This window comes from Semicossyphus pulcher, unplaced genomic scaffold (genome assembly GCF_022749685.1).
Source record: "Semicossyphus pulcher isolate SPU_LCO1_2020_fin unplaced genomic scaffold, fSemPul1.0.p SCAF_11, whole genome shotgun sequence".
Taxonomy (NCBI): domain Eukaryota; kingdom Metazoa; phylum Chordata; class Actinopteri; order Labriformes; family Labridae; genus Semicossyphus; species Semicossyphus pulcher.
Genome location: NW_027211615.1, coordinates 11,427,051 through 11,447,296, shown reverse-complemented (window position 1 = coordinate 11,447,296; position 20,246 = coordinate 11,427,051). Strand labels below are relative to the sequence as shown.

The window sequence follows — 20,246 nt, the reverse complement described above, 5'->3', positions numbered from 1 at the left end:
CCTGAAGTCTTTGTTCCATCAGCTTTTGAATCATCAATTGAAGTTTGTCTCTGCTGGACCATGACTTGGTGTTTCACCTCTATTCACCATCTGTGGCTGAGAGTTTGGTTAGACATGTGAAATTCCTCTGCTCTGCCATGGCACGAGCGCACGTCAGTGCCACTGAACAATTTTAAATTCTGTTATTCATGGCAACACCATCAGCTGTAGCAATGAGAAATTTCACAAGTTAGACCAAGCTGCAATTGCTTTGTGTCTTACTGATGTTTGGCATCCGTCTTATCAGTCTATCTCCAATGTAACCTTCACTGGTGTTTGTCCTTATCCCATCAGCAGCTGCCTTCTAATCAGACCCTTCCTTTCTCATTAATGATGATATTTAGATGTTTTAAGTTATTAATAGTTACATGATTACACATTGCTTTCTTAAATATATAACTTCGACCAAGTGCTCCATCAGCCCATTAGACTGATGGCTTGATATGGCCCAGCAAAGTCTTCCTCAAGCCCCTAGACACGGACACTTTTTCTCTGTAATCCTTACATAAAGTTTCTTTGACCTATGACCTCCCACAAATATAGTTATACTGTGAGCCAGCAGTAGCATACTTTGCAACAAACTGGATAACTGCTTTAGGTTTGATACAGTTGGAATAAGTCTCTGCTAAAACAAACACCTTCATGTTGATAAATTCTCACTTCATATCCTAAAATGTGAGGGCAAAAGATTGCCTGATATACAACAGCTACTGCCAACCAATGTGTAAATTTATGTTGAAACATATGCGTTAAAGTATTTTGTTAGTGTTTAAATATAATTTATTACATGTTTATTTAATTTTCAATAGTGGGTTTATTTGGGATTTGGCTGAAGCTAGGTACCACCTGATAGTGAAGGCACATGTGAGTTAGAAATGTCAGCTTAAAGTAAAGATAAGTTAAGATAGAACTTTATAATCCTGAAGGTAATTACTGTGCCAGTGAATATTCAAAAATGAAAACATAACAATAACATGAAGAATAAAATGTATATCAAAATGTTGATACCGCTTAAAAGGCGTAATTTTAATGCTGGTCGCATTAAATGAGACACTTTCCCTACTCTATTATTTGTGTCAATATGTAGCACGTGAAGGCGCGTGCTCATTATCGCGAGCATGTCTCATCTTTTGAGGCTGCGACTTTCAAGTGTACCTCGGATTTATAGCTATATATGAAAAAAGAAACAAACAACTGTCTCTGTTTCAATAAGATTCTGTTCTAAATTGTTGGATTTTGCTGTTGTTTTTTCACAAGACAAGCAGCAGATTTTTTTATGTATTATTTTTGCATTGACGTAAGGGCAGGAAACAGAAATGCTTCTCACTCTATGTAAGGAATAATATGGTTAAATTATTAAATTATCATAATGTTGAGAGCGTGAAATTCATGTTTTCCGCCCTCAACGCGGAATATAGCTTGTGTTATAATTAAGTTTATTTTTGTATGTGGGATTTTTTTTCACATTTATAGGTTGTTTGTGTGCCGAACTCTAAATTCTCAAATTTCCGACTGCCCGTGAAGACAGCGTGCCTCCATCAGCACCCAGTCGCCACCTCAACTTTCTTGTTGTTTCCTCTCGGAGGTTGAAACCCTCGCTAACCCCACCAGAGACGAGAGAAGAAAAACCGACTAACTACAATTAAAAAATAATTATAGATACGGCCATGAAGTTGTCTATAATTCGTCGTGCCTGTGGCAGCCTCAGGATACATCCAACCAGTTCGGGAAGCAGGGTCAACGGCTTATCGCGGAGATGCCTACCGGTCAGTCCTTCCAACGGTCAGTTAATACGCCGAACGGCTAGCGCTACTTCCAGCGGCGGTACCAACCAGAAATTAGCTGTTAACTTTAGTAAACTATCACAACCGGAAGATGGGCATGAATTCGACAGTTCTTTGAGGTAAGAAAGAAAATGTTGCCACACTTTACTGAATTTTTGTTGTCTTTTTAGTGTATAAGACTAAAAAGAAGAGTGTTTTTTGGACAACGTTTGCTGGTAACGTAAGTTGTCTACTTCCGGTTTAACCGGTGTTTTGCTGATATCTCGCAGCCCGCTCTGCACGTGCTCCCGATATCAGAGGGGCTCCAGCCACAGCCAGCTGATGTAACTTTTCGCTGTTGTTGCCAAATAGGCGATGCTAAGATGTTGCCTGAATTCAAGAGGAATAAAGCTGAAAACAGATTTAGGAGAAAGGGTTGTGCTATAGAGTTTTACTATAACGTCATGTGACAAGTAACATCACCAGCATCACTGTATATGTTTGTGTGTTGTGAAAGGCTTATAGGCCTATCGTTTATGCGATTTGTATGCGATATGTCTTGTAAGTGATGGGAGTTTACTGTTTAAATTCTGTTCTCGATTACTAAAAACCATCATGCAGAATTAAGTACATATGATAGATAGAGGGTGACCGTTGTAGTTAATGTTTACATTTTTGTCACATGTAGGTCAGTGTGTTAACTCCACGCATGTACAAGTAAGCCCCTCCCACACATTGTCACGTGCGTATTAAGGTGGTCAATGGGGGAAATGCAATCTCACATTTGTGTTTAATTTTATTACATTTTAAAAAAACTATTTTCATGGGTTTTTTTTAAAGTGGGATGTGGTAGTCTCTTAGCTGAAGCAGATAAAGCTAGATTCCTCAAAGACATCTTTTTGCGCAATTACTGATTATTTGGATGAAAGAGCCTAATTTGAAACACAATTTACTAACATTGCAAGTCCCAAAACCCACTTTTGTCGTTGCCATATTACAATCTTAAAGAATTTGAGTCTTAGGTCAAATTAATGTTTTTGACTTGACATGTGTCCCACCAGTTCTTTTTTCTTTACAGAGAAGTGGTTCAGAGCACCAAGGAGGCAATGGTGGCTCTGCAGAGGAGAAGCCCAGCAACCCAACCATTGTTAGCCATTATACAGGTACTTTAACAAAAAAAAAAGTTGTAGAGTACATATTCATAAAGATATAGTTATATGGTCTACAAATTATAGTTAACTGAAAAAAACTGCTTTAACTTAATTTGCCTTTAACTGAATGGTTATCTATTACTACAGTGATTGGATCTTGCTCTGTTATCCGGTCTGTGTTTGTTGTTTTCATTGTCCTTATTTTATCTTAAAGGCAGGTGAAGATGACAGCTTGTTGGAGATCAATAAGAAAATGGCTGGCAGGGTAATCACCTCTCAGTTCCTCTGTATAAATTGCCTATCTTGTCTTTTTCAAAAAACCATTCATTAATCCTAACCATTCACCCTCTTCTTGTCTATTTGCCACAGATTGGGTTAAACATCACTCAGATTTGTCTGGCTAAGGAATGCAGTGAGGATGAAGTAAGTAAAGCTGACTCACACTTTTGGTTTATTTCCACCAGTGCTTTTAATCAAGAAAAACTTTTCCTATGCACTCATTGTTTAGCAAGTCTGTGCATGATTCACCACTCCCTTTGGCTGTTGGTTTGTGCAGCATGTAAATATGGTGGTTGTGTTCAGTGTAGCTAGCCAGAGATGAACATTGCCTCATATTATCATTGCCTAAGTCATATATCCACTGTTACATGACTAATCCTTTATTTCTCAATTGATTTAGTCGCTGCTTAGGTTCTTTATTTACCTAATAGTATTTTCCTTTATAACATTACTGTGACTGGGAAGCGGCAGAGAGTTGTGGCTCCCTTTTCCAAATGGAATTAGACTCTTGATCCACATAGAAAGAATAATACCCAAGGGAGTAACTAATTAAAGCTGTAAATAGATGAATTAGTTTGCAATTCATAACATTAAGGGCTGTCTACTACCTACTGATCCACTGCTTTACTTTAACACACTTTTATCTTTTTCTCAAAACTTCCTCTCTCTCTTTTCTTCCTTCTCAAGGATTTATTTAATTGTTTGTGCTCAGTTGCAATGACATGTTACTCTCTCCCTTGTTCTTAACCTTTATTTTTAAAAGATCGAAACTACTTTACAATTTAGGTAGAAGTACAGGGTTTTCTGTAGACCATATATACCCCTTATTATTCAAGCAATTTAACATGTTGCATTTCCTTGACCTCTTTCAACAAAAATTCTTATTTCTGTTTGTGTGTGTTGTGTCTTTGTGTTTGGTTGTAGATCGTAGAGGAAGTGTTGAAGTTGAATGAAGACCCAAGGGTGCACGGAGTCTACCTCCACCTCCCCCCTGCCTCCCTCACCAGTCGAGTGCTGAACACACTCAAACCTGAGAAGGACGTAGACGGGTACATATCATCTAAAGTTTCAGAGTTATCTGCTCTCACTTTGAGAGACCTTACAGCAAAAAGCATATCTCTTTCAAATAGCACATGATGATAAAAGTTCCTTAACTGTAGGATAGATTGTCTCATGATTTACATGCCCTTTAAAAACTAACTAACTGCATGTTGTTTAATGTGTTGGTAGTAAACATTTTTATGTAGCAGTCAGCCAGGTTCTCCGTTTCTCTTTCCCAACAGAGATAAATGTATAAAATCACATGTTGTGCCGAATTTGGTCCAAATAGGAAAGGGCTGCACTGAATTAAGACTTCACAAAAGTACAGTGTGTGCACTCAGCAGCCAATGAAAAAGGAAATTAGCAAGGTACCCTTTATAATCATCACAAATAGAGGAGACTGCAAGTGGCTGCTTTAGGTTTATTTCTCTGTTTGATACAAATATTATATAAACCAGTAATATTAGACGATGTCCAATAATGAAAACCAAAAAATATATTTATTCTATTCTTAAAAATGTTGATGACTATTGATAATCTTATTAAATGATTGTGTGCCTCGTGTGTGTGCATATTGTGGCAAGTAAAGAGTTGCTAGCTTCAAGGAAGAAGAATCTTTTTCTTTTTTTGTATATTTAGAAAATATCTATTTTAATTATGGTGATATTTTTCTTGTGTTAGGATATCAGATTTGAATATGGGCCGTCTGGTACGAGGAGACCTGAGCAAAGGCTTTGTGCCCCCCTTAGCCAGTGCTGTCTTGGATCTACTGGAGAAACATGGTGAGTTACTGAGAGGGGAAATCCGTCATAAGTTCAGTAATACTAATACTGAGGCTGTATTGTAAGCCATGGAAATGATGTAGTTGTAATATTTTTTTAAAGTTACTAATTGATGAAAATGAAGGACAAACTAATACTTAGATACATGTAGCTGTACCAGTGCTTACAGTTGCATATGAGGGACTTGTTACAGAGATGTCCCGGATATAAACACAGGTGTAACTGATTAATCAAATTAGTGAGTGTAACTGTGGTGAGCTACTGTGAACAGATTCTACTCGTTAACATTTCTATTAGAGACAGCTGTGTTTACCCAGCTGTGACACCACCATCTCTGTGTCTCAACTGCATAGTACCAAGTAATTGTTACTGTGCAGTTTAAGGTGTAGGTTGTACTTTAATGCAGGGGAAATTACTAAGCTTTAATATTAAAACATTTAAATACTTGAGTACTTGCTGAGGTGGTCTGATAAAATACCCATTAACCAAGATCTTACTTTGTGCTAATACTAAAAAAGCATAGCCACTGAATGTGCTAGTTATGTAATTACACTTGCAGCAAGAAATAAATGCAGCAGAAAGTGTTAATGAATGTCGAGCAAACTGCAACTTCTGTATGAACAACAACATATGTTAAAATTTGATCAAAATGAGCAGTTTCCAGATGGATGTGTTTATGCAAATATCGCATGGTTAAAAGGTCATGGTCACCCACGGTTTTTAACCAAATAACCAAAACATGTTCGTTTTGGTTATTTGGTTAATTTGAAACTCCAGTTTCCCGAAAGGGTTTTGGCACTGGTACACAGGTAAAAGGCTGACTCACCACCACAATTTGAGACCCACCCTAAGGTTCAGAAGACAGGGGTCAAAGTTCAGGTGTGCATAAGGTCACAGTTATTTTCAGTGTTCCTGACATGTAGTAGAGATTCGAGAATGATTTTTGTTATGGTAGTAAGGGTAGTATGGGGCAGTTAAAGTTAATTGTCATTCGATTTTAAAATGTACCACATATCTTAACAGAGCTATTAAACCAGGCAGTGCAATTGATCTACAAAGACTTTTCTATTCATGTTCAGATGGTCACTGTGATATATATGTGGACCATGGTAATAGTTGTGTTGCACATCCACATAAGGCAATAATGGAATGAAGACGGTAATGTCATAATCTTGCATTGAAATATTTCTACAGATGCTCCTTTAGATGGGAAAAATGTGTTGCTGGTTGGAGATGAAGGACCCCTCGGTGTGGCCCTGCAGTGCCTGATTGAAAGAAGTGGAATGGTAGCTCTCAAGAGTCACTGGAGCTCCAAGAGCCTACAGAGACAGGTGTGATTGTGTTTTATTATTTTCTTTTCATTCTCAAAACTTTTTTACCCACTTTTTTGTTTTAGTTTTTATCACTCACCCCCAGTAAAATAAGTGGCTGTAAAAAGTTAGTGGTTTGGTTCATGTTTGTGTTTGTGGTTAGCTTGATGTTTTATTTGAGTGTGTGTTTTTGTATGATTATGATTTGTTTGATAACAATAACCACCATCAAGCCATTGTTTTATGGCAGAAATGTCTTTTTATGCTCACATACATCTGCTGTCATTATTCAGTCGCACAAGTTACTGTACAATGTGTGCAGTTTTAGAAATTGACCACTTGGAGTCAGTGTCTCCTTTTCCAAGTACAATGTCAATGATACTCTTTGGTTATATTTTTTCGTATTGCACCTTTCTTAGCTATGTTACAAGGTGCCTGTACAAGTAAAAGTATTGTAACTTATCACTACTGATGGCGGTAAGTTATAATAAACATTGGAATAAAAATTGGAACAAAAAATAACCAGTGATAACAAAATGATTAGTAGGATTAGATGTAACCGCTGGTTTTGCTAATCCAAAGCTAGACAGTTTTTCTTATTGGTCAGTGACAAATTTCTGAAGAGGATTTTGGGTTAATATATCATGAAGGTTGTTAATGCCAGTCATCACATACCTTACCAAAGTCTACCATCCCTTTTTTTTTTTTTTTTTAACTTTCCTCTCTTTCAAATTCTTCCTCTCTTATTCCCTCTGCTTTTCTAATTTCCCAGGTGATGCAGGCTGATGCTGTCGTCCTGTTAGGGGCAGGGAACATGGATGTCCCTCCTGCTTGGGTTAGACCTGGGGCTATTGTCATCCACTGTGAGCCCACCCTGGAGACAGGTATTTAAAAAATATTGTGATAATCATTGCAATCACTCTGCATTGGCTTGAGATATAGAGGACGAGAAATTACACTTCACTTCAGTCCTGTTTGCTTCACCTTCCACAATTGGTATAGTAATATTATTACTGACTTAAAAGCTTGAGGATGCATCTGAGGTTCCCAAAGTCAGTCTTGTCAGGCTTTACTGTTGTAACTGCTGTGGTTGTGTGGTTAAAGCCTTACTGAATGGTGGGAGGCAGCATGAATATATTTGTATCGTCCAACTTCTATTTTAATTTGGGTATTAATGTGCTTACTCAATCATACTTTTTTTTTGTAGATGAACATGCCATTGAGATGCCATCAAAGTCTGGGTTAGGATTCCTCACAGCAGCTTACAGAACACAGGTTTGTATCTTTACTTTGTTTTTGCCTCATTTGCACACCATATTTTTGCTATACTGTTCTTTAACTTGTTCTTTCTGTCTCTCATTTTGTCTACTAGAATGTGGTGCGTAGTTGTAGTCGATGGCTCAAGGAGCAGCAATATCGACCCTGGTGCCTACGTAGCCTCAAACTGCAGCCCCTGACCCCTGTACCAAGGTATAGAGCACCATATGTGGCTATTAGGAATTTAAATAAACCTACCTCTACGTAGGATCCTTCTCCTATGTCAGACTGTTCTCTAGTCACACCAACATTGTAGTGTATAATTATGTAAGAGACATTGTGTATGTATTTTAAACTTGTCATGTTTTCTGTGTTTGTCAGTGACATAGAGATTTCCAGAGCTCAGACTCCCAAGCCAGTGAACCAGCTGGCTGAGGAGATTGGTTTGCTGCCAGAAGAGCTTGAAGCTTACGGCAGGAGCAAAGCTAAGGTCCGACTCTCCCTGTTAGACCGTCTCCACACACAGCCTGACGGGAAATATGTACTGGTTGCTGGGTGAGTGAACTTAATGGTCAACTGAATCCTCACATTATACACAACAAATAGTCTGAAATCATAAATGTTCTGTATTCTCTGTATGTCTAGAATAACTCCAACACCACTGGGTGAAGGGAAAAGCACAGTGACCATCGGCCTAGTGCAGGCTCTGTCTGCCCACCTTAAGATGAACTCCTTTGCCTGTCTCCGACAGCCTTCCCAGGGACCAACCTTTGGGGTTAAAGGTCAGCAATGAATACTACGGTCCTTATGGCATTTGTATATGATAAATCCTTTCTGAAAAGCATGCTTTAACCTTGCTTTGCTTTCTAACTTTCTCTTGACTACATAGTAATCCAACACAGTTGTATCTTATTTTGATGCTTTGTTTTGCTCTGTTTTGGAGGAAACTTTTCCAGTAAACAGCTTTATTTACATTCTTAAAAGAGGTTTAATTAAGTTTGTTTTCACTCCTCTTGAATACATTGAATAGGATTTTTACAAGGCCAGAGACAGGCGCCCCAAACCAGCAGTTAGGAATGTATCAAGTAACTGTGTGATAAGCTATCTTTGTCAGCATGAGCCTAGCGTCTCATACCCTGCTACATTTTGTACTGGGGTGTAGCAGTTCACTCAAAGTCCAGCGCTCAGCATTCCTCATCTGTGTGTCCCTTTATTGTTTGTCTGCCTCTGACTGTGCTGCCTCTTTTCTCTGCCTAGGGGGAGCTGCAGGAGGGGGATATGCCCAGGTCATCCCTATGGAGGAGGTAAGACACACAGACACTCTGAGTGCTCCCTAGCAGGGACTAGCGCAGGCTTCAAAGACCCAAGACGTGCCGAGACTCACACTAGTTTGCGAGAAAGCGCATAAATGCACACACACAGAACCCCTGCAGCTGTGGCATAACATTGCCTAGGACTAAAGGCACTGTCCCTATTGGCAGGGAGACTAGGTTAGAAGCTCCAGACACATAGCCTTGAAAAAGGTAGACTCCTTTTTTTAAGCAATGCTTCATTTCCTTTAAATTGTAGGGCTCATGTCAAACAGAGAGAATATTTGTCATAATATTTTTAAAGACCTAGGGGATAAAGTCATGACTAGGAGAAGTGAATCCAATATTTGTGATTACAGCCATTAACCCCTATTGTTAGTTTTATTTTCTCTGGGGCCATCTGATCCTACAGTGTGACAGTAACAGGGCCTTTGTTTCTTATATCTAATCCCTTCACCTCTACTTTGTCTTTTCTCTTTGATCTTCCTATTTTTCCTTTTTGCCTTGCCCTTTAGTTTAACCTCCATCTGACTGGTGACATTCACGCCATCACAGCAGCCAATAACCTGGTCGCAGCCGCCATCGATGCCAGAATGCTCCATGAGGCGACACAGTCAGACAAGGTGACCATGACAATCCTGATGTCCTGATTTTGTGCCAAATTTTGAGTGATTTTTTTAATGTTGAATATCTTAACCTGAGTGATTTAAGAAAGGAAATGATGTATTGCTATTTTTTCAATAGCTGTTTTCTAAATAATGTATATAGGAACTTCTGTCATTTGAATATTAAGGGTATTGATAAAAATCAGTGGACAGCTGTACAGGCCTGTTTTTGGTATACCACACATGCTTCAGAAACTGAACCTCCCTGTGTGTAAATACTACCATCTTGTTTTCTTGTCATGTCACTAAATATTTACAGGAAAGCCTAAAACATAGATTTCCACAGCAAAAACCAATATGAATGTATCTAAGAGCATGCTTTTTAAGTTTCACAACCATGGCATCACTTTGCTTCTCTTTTATTACTATTGTGTGTTTGGTGTGATGCATATCATTAATAAAACATAATTGCCCTCCAAGGTATAATTAAATGTGTATATATATACTGTATGTACATAAATCTAATGTCACTGTTTCTTCTTATACCTCACAGGCCCTGTATAATCGGCTTGTCCCTTCAGTGAATGGAGTCAGGAGATTTTCACCCATTCAAATCTCCAGGCTAAACGTAAGTCTAAACCCTGCAGAGCCACAATCCTTAGTGTCAACAAACATTACTCGCCAAACGTAGTGTGTGTTGTAGTGCTGAGCTCTTGATGACACTGTTGGCCACCAGGGGACCTCAGTGAGCCTATGTTAAAATGTCCTCTCTCCCTCCATCTCTGCCTCATCTCTAAGTATTTGTTTAATTCTCATGAACTCCGGTTTATTTATATTTACACAAGTTATATCTTTTAATTTAGTTTTGATGAAATCGAGATGGCAGATAATTTGGAGGGAGGAGTGAGAAGTTTGAACACATGCAACATCAATGTTTATTTGTACTGTTGCATGAAAGTCTCTGAGATGAGCAGTTCAAAGGACTATCCATTAAGACCAATACATGTTTTATAGAGTGATTAAGAGTTGTGTGTGTTTGTAAACAGAGCACTCAGAGTGAACCTTTTGACCCTGACAGTGAGTTGATTGCCAGGTAGCCATTTAGTCTGAGTTAGTTTTTACATGCTGGAATGATCGAGCATCAAGCTGATATGAGCAAAGCAATACAAGCACCATTACGTTCTAAATTACAATATTGTAAAGGTTACATTGTCATGAAATATCATATTAAATGATCCAAATGTGGGCAAATCTTTCCTGAAACACTGATCCTCTAATCATCTTTTTTCTTTTCAACTCCAGCGTCTAGGGATCAATAAAACAGACCCAGCATGTCTCACACCCCAGGAAGTCAGCACCTTTGTCCGTCTTGACCTTGACCCTTCAAAGATCACCTGGCAGAGAGGTATCAATAGAAGTAGAGGGACTCACTATGTAGTATGTCTGAAATAATCAGTAGGGTTAGTGATTAAATCATTATCGAATTAGTTTTAATTCCTTTGCTCCTTAAGCTTCATCTGCAACTTAAATGATGTTTAAACTACCTTGCAGCTGGTATGCAGTGACCATATTATCAACACTCAAGGCAGAAAGATTTATTTTCAAAAATGGCAGCGTTGTATAGCATTCTCTGTGTCAGCCACACAGTAACAAACATTTCTCGAAAGTCAAGATGTTGTAAATGAGTCAACCGGAAGGATTTCCTGTAAACCCAGGGATATTCATGATCAAAACAAATATGATTATCACACAAATCCAATTTATATGAGAGCAGACAAACATCCTGTGGTCCTTAAAATCAGCCTTAGATTGTACGATGACTAAAGGATATCACATGCATTCTTAAATTAATTTTTAATATAGCGAGTTCAACAATGAGCATCCACTGCAGAACGTTGTTATTCCTTTTATTCTTCTTTAGTCTTATAAAACAGCTCTTCCTGGCCCTTGTGTTCATACTAAGTGTAAACACACATAGTGTAAAAGGGTTGCAGTCATCAGTCACGGTAACAAACATAGGTGTGGGAATAGTTACCTCAGTGGTAGCTGTGTTGGTTTAAAGTTGTCAGTGAGAACAACCAGCCGGGCGAGCGCTGCTATGACTGATGTGGTATTTACTCCAGTGGCTCCAGAGGGCATTCTTAACAGACGAACCCTGCAGATTAAAAACAGATTTACCACCTAATGTTATGTGGGTGTAACTGTGTCTGTAGGTTCTAAAACAAACCAGGTTTTTCACATTTCCTTTCATTACATCAAACTAACATTAGGATAACATGTTTGTGTGGTGTGGTTTCCAAGCTGATTGTAACACTTTATCAGAGAACAAGTTAAGTGCTTTAGTAGTAGTTTAAGTAGCATACTTTAAGTAGCATATCCCCACTTTACATGTGTCAACACCTACTCAAAATATGAGATAAGATCTCACTCTTGACAGTATTGGGTTTATGTGCGTGTCTGTAAGTATGTGTGGAAATGGATTTTTACAGTCTGTCAGTTTCAGGCTGTAAAGACATAAATCTTTTGTATGTCTAATGTACAAGAACAAGAAGTTTTATTTTATGTATCTAAATTTGCAGGATATCAAATGTTTTTGATGTGTTGTTTTTTTTTTAGTTGTTGACACAAACGACCGTTTCCTGAGGAATATCACAGTCGGACAGGCAACCACTGAAAAAGGACAGATCAGACAGGTATTTAGCCTTCATGCCCTCATAATCATGAATTTGATTTGTGCATTTTTATGATGGCTAAAGCATCAATACTTTTCCTGTATCGGTTTTGGAGGCATCCACTAGTTCTAACATGTAACATTCTTGTTCATTACAAATATCCTGTCATTCACTGCAGTGTTTCCATTATTGAGGCTTTACTGGTGCTAACCTGCCTTTTCAATCTAAAACCCTCAAAAAAACAGTTGCAACTCAGGTTCATGCTCACTTGTCTGACAATAACCTATATGAACAATTCCAGTCTGGTTTCCGCCCCCTCCATAGTACAGAAGCAGCCCTAGTAAAAATGGCCTCCTCATGGCAGCTGACTCCGGACTGTTAACCATTCTTATCCTCCTTGATTTGAGTGCAGCCCTCGACACCATTTCTCATAACATCGTCCTTGACAGACTAGCCTCCATTGGAATCACTGACACACCCTTTGATTGGTTAAAATCCTATCTCTCTGGCCGTACTCCAACATCCGTGCATCCAACTCAAAACTTCCAAATCCCAGTCATTTCCAGTCACTACTGGTGTTCCCCAGGGTTCTGTCCTAGAGTCCCTTCTGTTTATCATCCTATTGGCCATATCTTCGATAAAATTTAACATTCATTTCCATTGCTATGCGGATGACACCCAGCTCTACCTGTCCACCAAACCAACCTCCACTCTCCCGCCCACCTTTTATCAACTGAACAATGATAAAACCGAGGTTCTCCTCTGTTATATTACAAATAAGGAGGCATCAGATGCCTTTGTTTTTAGGTAATCATACATTAAAAATATGAGTGTAAAAAGCTTACTTTCCCATGCGCACGCACAGACACACTCGCCTCCATTCTCCATGATAAAGACCAGATGTATTTCACGCATGTCTGTAGTAATGACAGCCAAGTGAAATCCTGTAAATAAACACTTCACCTCAATGGGAAGCAAGCGGGCTTAAGTGAAAGCAAATGTTTAAAGAGGGAGAAAAGTGACCCACCCATCCTCTCCCTCACACACACACACACACACACACACACCTGGAGCAGCCTCTGAGCTAGATCAGCATATGCTTACATTTACCGCCATCGGTTCATCCGTTCTGTTTCCCTTTCATTTCTCTGTCCTCCACCTTCCTCCAGCACTGGATACACTATAGCCCCTCTGGGTATTATCACTGGGAGTGGGAATAGAAATGTTGTGTTACTTGGTGAATAGATGTGGTTTCAGTTATATTCCTTTTTTTGACGTCGAATGGAGACTACTTTGGTGTTCTATAGTCTTTCCTGCATATAGCTCAAATTCACTCACTTTTTTTCCCTGTCACTTTCCTTTCTGTTAATTTGACATTAATCAATTTAACAACTTGGATTTTCATACCCATGTGATACAGCTAGTGACAACTATGTTTTCATGATCTCTTGTCTTCCAGTTGTTGTGAAATGTTGCCATTTTTCTTCCCAAACTTGAGAATCAATCAGGGATAAGAAATTTCATTCATTCACCAAATTCTAATTCTTTCTTCTTAGCAGTCACCACCGATTTCAAGAAAGACGACTTAGATTTTCTGCCATCTTTTTCATTTTTGATAAATGTATCCGAGTGTTACATCCAACAGCTGTAGGTCACTTAACGAATACTTGTGTATGATCTTCCTTTTCTCACACTCCAGACTGGGTTCGACATCGCAGTGGCCAGCGAGATCATGGCCATCCTGGCTCTGGCAAACAGCCTGGAGGACATGAAAGACAGACTGGCTCGCATGGTGGTGGGGACCAGCCGCTCTGGAAGGCCTGTCACCGCGGAGGACCTGGTGTGTGTTACTGTGTGGTCTTTACGTTCAGAAAGTGTGTGAATTTAACAATCACAAAGCTGGCTTATCACGGCTTTTTCAGATAATTTCTACAATGAAAGTGTTGAGTCATATCCACTTAACTCCTTTTTAATTCTAGTAAATGGAGAGCAACTGTCCTACATTATTGGTTGAGAAGTCTGTGGTGTTGTAAATGGTGATGGGAAGATTTCCAACCCACGGAGAAGTGTCTGGCCACAACAGATCACACAAGTCCCATTTATTAATAATATTGTGGTGGCGGAGAGTGCTTAATGCATTTCAGCTAAAGAAAACACAGCAACTAGAGAAAACACAGACAAGTGAAGAAAACATCTTCCCCACTTTGACAACAGATGCATCACATTTACAGAGAAATATTGCCTCTCTGATGGCAAATGGCATAACTAATGCAAATACATAAAACATGAACATACACAGCTACGCCTTCCAGAGCTACAGAAATGTGAATATACTATGTCAGTGATTTTCATAAATAAGCTGACCATGTCTTTTTGTGATCCAGATATTATTGGTCTACTGACTATTCATCTAGGGTTTTCACAATTTTACCAGCTGTTTTATCACTTTTTAGTGTCCCTTGGGAGCTTCTGTTGCGTTTTTACATTGTTCTGTTGATGTAAAAATGGCAGTTTTTCACAATTTCCTTGTGTTAACAAGTTCATGTAAGACTTTTTTTTTCTTTTCAAAGACATGGGCAGTGTTTTGGAATCTATGTGTTTGTAGAAGCACATGTTCAAACATGTCCTGCTGTCCTTTTTGCAATTTTCACCTGCTTAAAAACTCCCAAATTTCCACTTGTCCACGACACACTAACGTACCACTTCCACTATTCAAAAAAACACAGTGGAGTATACTCCTTTTGGTCTCTTACCTGTTGCGTCACCGTCTGATGTCACACTCGCGCTGGAGACAGGATTAGTAAACAGTGAAGATGTTACAGTGGTTAGGTCTTTATTTTATCTGTTACTCAGTCAGTCTGCTTATCAAACTCGGCGCCGACAAATGTGAAACGATATTTGAGCGCTGCTTGGACAGAGACGGGCGGAATTTGTAGCTGAGATGAGGTGGAGTTTATTATGTTTACACAGGTTTTGTGTTCCATCAATGCTGATCTGAGCCAAGGCGATAATTACCCGGGCCGATTGCAACCTTTTCCACTAAGCAAAAAAGCTGGGTGTTAGCTGTTTTTTTGACCAATGGGAAAGGGGCTTCAATGTCCCATGAGAGCTTCTGTTGCGTTGTAACTTTCCTAAGTTAAAAATTGCAGATTTGCTTGTGTTTACAAATTCATGAAAGCGTTTTGTTTTTTGTCAAAGTGGTGAGGAGATTCTTTTCCATCTTAAATGTTTTCTCTTTCAAAGACACAGGCAGTGCTTTAAAATCAATGTGTTTGTAGAGGCACGTACTCAAACACGTCCTTCTGTCCTTTTATTGCAATTTTCAGCTGCTTAAAAATTCCCAAATTCCCACTTGTCCACGACACACTAACGTACCACTTCCACTCTTCAAAACAACACGTCTAATATAAGAGTATAAGCAGAGTTTTGGCACCTCTCACCAGATCCATCTGTGGGGTCAGCTGGCCTGTGTTGTTTCAGAGCCGTAGAGGAGGATCCCCTATTAAGTTACATCAGTCTTTCTGATTAGTCCGGGTGCAAAAACACCACCACACCTAGAGCCAGCCCCAGAGAGAATAAGGTGTATGTGTAGTACACTGTGTGTGTTCAAACTGCTGACAAGGCAAGCAGGCTTTTCTCGCAGTGTTAAAGCACTAGTGGTTCAGATCTAAACATGGACTCTAGGGCCATTTATCATCTTCTAAGACATTGTAGTTGACCCTTCTTTACATAAATATCACTTGTTTTTATTAGTGAGATTATATTTTTGACTGTTCTTGTTTAAATCCCCACCCTCATATGTCTTTCTTCTTCTCTGGCAGGGTGTGAGCGGAGCTCTGGCGGTGTTAATGAAAGATGCCATCAAGCCTACGTTGATGCAGACCCTCGAGGTGAGACACGCACATAACCCCACTTAAATAGTCATTATTCTGCAGAACTGAGCGTCTTCTGGTGTATGTCTTGTTGTAAGAATAGGCTAGCAGTCCACAGGGACATTGAAAGTAAGCACTACACCTACCTCTACCTCTGCTGCCAGAGAAAAGAAAGGAAGGAGAGAGAGCGAGAGAGCTCCACTGAGAGCTTTTAAGAGAGGATGATAGATTGACCTTTTCCTCCCACGGCTCTTTATCTTAATAGCATTTAAGCTGTGTGTAGAGGGCAGGTGGAGCTCTCAGACAGGGGGGGCCAGCCCATCCAGATTCATGCTGTCCTAAGGAAACAATTTAATATGACGACTGGTGTGTGGACTTATACCAGAACTCCGCCTCTCACAACATCTGGCTTTCATTTTGGTTGAGACATTATCGTCAGATGCAGGGACATGTGATCCTGCAGGCACATACAGCGTACACTATCAGTGACCCCGAGCTGTCCCTGTGCTCGAGGGAAAATCCCCACCCTCAAGGTGATGGATGGAGAAATGGAGAGTGGGGATTTAATGGATTTAATAAACCGAGAAGAGACCTAACATCTAGTCTTTGGCCTTTCTGAGACAGCAAAAGATCATGGACTAGTCATTCAATTCCTTTTTAAGCAAAATGCTCACTGATTCTAGCTTCTTAAATTATTATAATTAAATCTGAGGTGTCACAAGAATGTCAGAGGAATGGCAAAAAATGTTTGGAAACACTATTTCTAAGATATTTTTTCATGCTGTAAAATATAGAAATTAACGGAATATTTATGGAAAATACAGAAAACTACTTTTTCCTTCTTATGTCTACATTTGAGCTGGGATCATATGTACGATGTGCTCATTTTCAGGGGGACCCAACCATAATAGGTTAGAGTTAATGGAGCAATTCGCCCCTGGAAAAAGCCACTGTCAGTCAAAGCTGTAATCTATAGAAGCAATAATATTTGAAATTGGCGCCATAGCTGTGGAGAAAGTTGTACAAACAGCTCGTGGTTTCGCGCACTCTACATTCCTACAACACCCAGCGTGCATTGCGCCCCTCCCTCTGAAAGGAACTGCCTGGCAAGGGACGCTGGAGAAATACTACTGTTTTCCAGTCAAGGACAACGATAGCTGCGGGCAATGGCTCAGAGCGGTACAGAATCCGAAATAAGACGAGAATATACCGTTGAATCTTCAGGTCTGCAGTCTACATTTCAAACCTGCTGATTTTGAACGAGACCTGACATTGGAGGCGGGCGTCCTAGATTGAGGAAGTGTAGTTTAGGGAGCTCCCTGGCCTCCTCCAGATGACGCGTTTTCGTAGTCTGTTGGAGAAGCAGATAGCATCCTCCAAAGGCACAGAGCCAAATTGCATTTTTTTCTACCACAATGGCATTAGCTCCCCATATTAGCATGATAGGACTGACGTTGAAAATTGGGCAACTGGCCCTTTAAAGTTGACAGTGTTAGCAGTCATGATTCTGCTCACAGCTTTGTGTTTTTGTTTTAGCCGTTTGTTTGTTCTTTGTCAGTTTTGAACAGAAAGCGTGATTACATAGCCATTGGGTGGGGAGAATAAACACAGCCTGGGTGTTTTCAAGGGTGTAGGGGGGGTGCAGTGTTGCACGCTGCAGAGATTTGGTTACTGTGTTTTTTCGGAGGAAGCATTGCGGTGGTGTTGTGTGAAACCGTTTCCTGTGTGGGTTTCCTGTGATTCTGGTCAGGGAGCCGGTATTGGGACCGAGCGGGCCTCAGAGCGCCATGAGAATTTTCCATAGAGCCTGACCGCCTGTGCCCTTTGTGCCCTCTTCACTTGTGATCGTGTGTGTTTGAATACAGATGCACACATGAGAATACAGTTGGCATATGGAAGCTGGTGTGTTTGTGTTAGAGCATGCATTTCTGTGTTGTTTCAGATGGGGCGAGTTTGGAAGAGACATAGCACCAGAGGAAAAGGGATACGCTCCCTGTGTACGTGTCATTTTGTGTGTTTTCAGACATCCTGTCTACGTGGAGCTTTACTCAACCTACTCCATTTATCTTTCTGAAGGAGAGACTATAGCACAAGCCATCAGACCTATTTCATGACTGGGAACATTTTAGTATCGCAGAAATGGTCTGCAGCTGGTTCAGAGGACAAGAGATGCGCAGAAACAGGAAACAGTGACATGATCTCCATTTTCCTGTTTTTGTTCGTTTCCTTTGTCCACATTATCCTCATGTCCCCCAGCTGAAGAGGTGACACGCTCAACTTTTCATTCATCACCACTTTCATCACCCTGTAGTGACGATTATAGGTCGTTTTCCCACATGTACGGATGTGGAGAGAGTTTGATGTGTGAACTGGGTTGAGTTAAAGTTCCGGTGTTGCAAGCACACATGGAAAGCCACGTAATGTATGACGTGTGTTGACTTTCCATTGGAAGTCAACACACTCATAAAGACATGCAGAAAAACATTACTTTTGTCACAATATTCTGCCCTTTTTCTCACTTCTTTCGATGTATTCCGTCTCTCTCTTCTAGCAGCTAAATATTGCTGTACAACATCAGATGAATAGACAAGTGGCTAGGTTTGTCAAGGCCTTGTTAAACGGCTGATTTACTCCTCCGAGGGGAGGCTGTTTATGCAGGCAGAGGGAGAGGTATGCAAACAAAAGCTTAGAAAATCATGCATGGCCTTCCCATCCTTCCTTTTTCCTCCCTCTCAAGGAATTCACGAGCAGTGTGTAACAATCGGTCGGTCGGCTTTCCCAGTTTTAATCATAACAAGTTTTCTCATTAGTTTCCCTCTTTGAAGTTTTGCTTGCAACGGATGGATGTGATCTTGAGGAGTGAACCTTTACTTGGCAACTGTATTCTCTGATGTCCTGCCTTGTCCAAGCTGAAAGCACACAGCAAAATATCTTTGAATAATTCACAGCTTTCGGGGTCGGTCTGCTGCTTTAGAGCTAACAGCAGCTGTGGGTTTAAGCCCCAGCAGCAAGCGTTGCACCACAGTTGAGAAGAGAGTTACCATCAGGTCCAACTAGGAAAGAAATTAAATGAGGAATCATATTATTTGTCATTTTCATGTTAATTTAAAGTAATAATCTCGTAGATTTGTATTTAAATAAATATCTGTTAAGTCACTATCCATCGCTGAATGAGGTAACACAATGGTGATTGAGCCTATGGCCCACTGATGAAAGCAGTAATTTGCAGTATTACAGACTGGGTGTCTGTGGCGACTTTTGCAGAAAAAATCACAAGCAGCGCCCAGTTAGTGACGCGTTTTCCATCATCCAGCAGTGGTTGGTCTGCCAGAGAGGGTAGGCGGAGCTAAGCGGCTGCTTTCCGGTCTCTGCAAGCGTTGCGAGTAAACAGTAATCTGCTATGGCTGAACAAACAAAGAAAAGATCGATGACTACAGATACAACTTCAACAAGAAGTGAAAATCCAAAGAAAAAGAATCAAATTTGACGCTCAGATGAAGGCAAAAGGAAAGCGACCGTCAGCAAGGAAAATCAAGAGTTACAACTGGAGCCAACCGTGGACGTCACACATGCAACACTGTCTGGATATCTGGGAAGTGTGCTCCTGCAATTTCCGTTTATTGCCATAGGTGCCGCCAAAGAGAACGAAACTGAGATTTTCGAGATTGTGACTTTAACTCTATTTTTTTGCACAGTATACTTATTACCCATTTATAACCCTGAAGCAAACAACACTTAAAATACAATAAACACTCCGTGCCCCCAATAACTTAACACTTGTCTTAATACAAGATATAAGTATTGTATACATAATAACATAACATACCCAAAGACTAACTGTACACTTGTATGTAAAGGTAGATATTCTGAACTCCTGTTGATTTCCACATAATGATGAAGGAGAATTGATCTCTAACATCTACAGAGAAGAAAACATTCAAACTTTGAGGTCTGGCAGTCAAAGCTTGACTTTTGAAAGGGAGACCTTTAGCTATAATTCAATCTGTGCCTGACCCCTGAGTGTCTTCTGACCCATAAACTTCCAACAAGAGCTCTTTTAGCTTGTGTGTGTGTCCGGCCTTCAGGGATTCATCCAAATCAGCAGGGGAAGGAAGCCTGGCCCACAGTCAGGCCGGCGTGCCAGTCGAGTACCTCTTAACTTGTG

The 20,246-nt window shown here is 40.1% G+C and overlaps 1 protein-coding gene across 1 annotated transcript in view; it reads left to right on the top strand.

Annotated features, from left to right (window-relative positions):
- The first annotated feature begins 1,630 nt into the window (after positions 1-1,630).
- mthfd1l (methylenetetrahydrofolate dehydrogenase (NADP+ dependent) 1 like) overlaps positions 1,631-20,246 on the top strand; it is a 37,874-nt gene continuing 19,258 nt past the window's right edge. Inside the window, exons 1-19 of the mRNA XM_069687032.1 lie at positions 1,631-1,942; positions 2,881-2,965; positions 3,168-3,218; positions 3,323-3,376; positions 4,157-4,281; positions 4,955-5,055; positions 6,250-6,386; positions 7,138-7,249; positions 7,573-7,640; positions 7,738-7,835; positions 8,004-8,177; positions 8,268-8,404; positions 8,880-8,926; positions 9,448-9,555; positions 10,091-10,165; positions 10,840-10,942; positions 12,154-12,230; positions 13,909-14,049; positions 16,031-16,099. Coding sequence (XP_069543133.1) covers positions 1,707-1,942; positions 2,881-2,965; positions 3,168-3,218; positions 3,323-3,376; positions 4,157-4,281; positions 4,955-5,055; positions 6,250-6,386; positions 7,138-7,249; positions 7,573-7,640; positions 7,738-7,835; positions 8,004-8,177; positions 8,268-8,404; positions 8,880-8,926; positions 9,448-9,555; positions 10,091-10,165; positions 10,840-10,942; positions 12,154-12,230; positions 13,909-14,049; positions 16,031-16,099 — 1,998 coding nt within the window. The 5' untranslated portion in view covers positions 1,631-1,706. The remainder of the gene's footprint in view (positions 1,943-2,880; positions 2,966-3,167; positions 3,219-3,322; positions 3,377-4,156; positions 4,282-4,954; positions 5,056-6,249; positions 6,387-7,137; positions 7,250-7,572; positions 7,641-7,737; positions 7,836-8,003; positions 8,178-8,267; positions 8,405-8,879; positions 8,927-9,447; positions 9,556-10,090; positions 10,166-10,839; positions 10,943-12,153; positions 12,231-13,908; positions 14,050-16,030; positions 16,100-20,246) is intronic.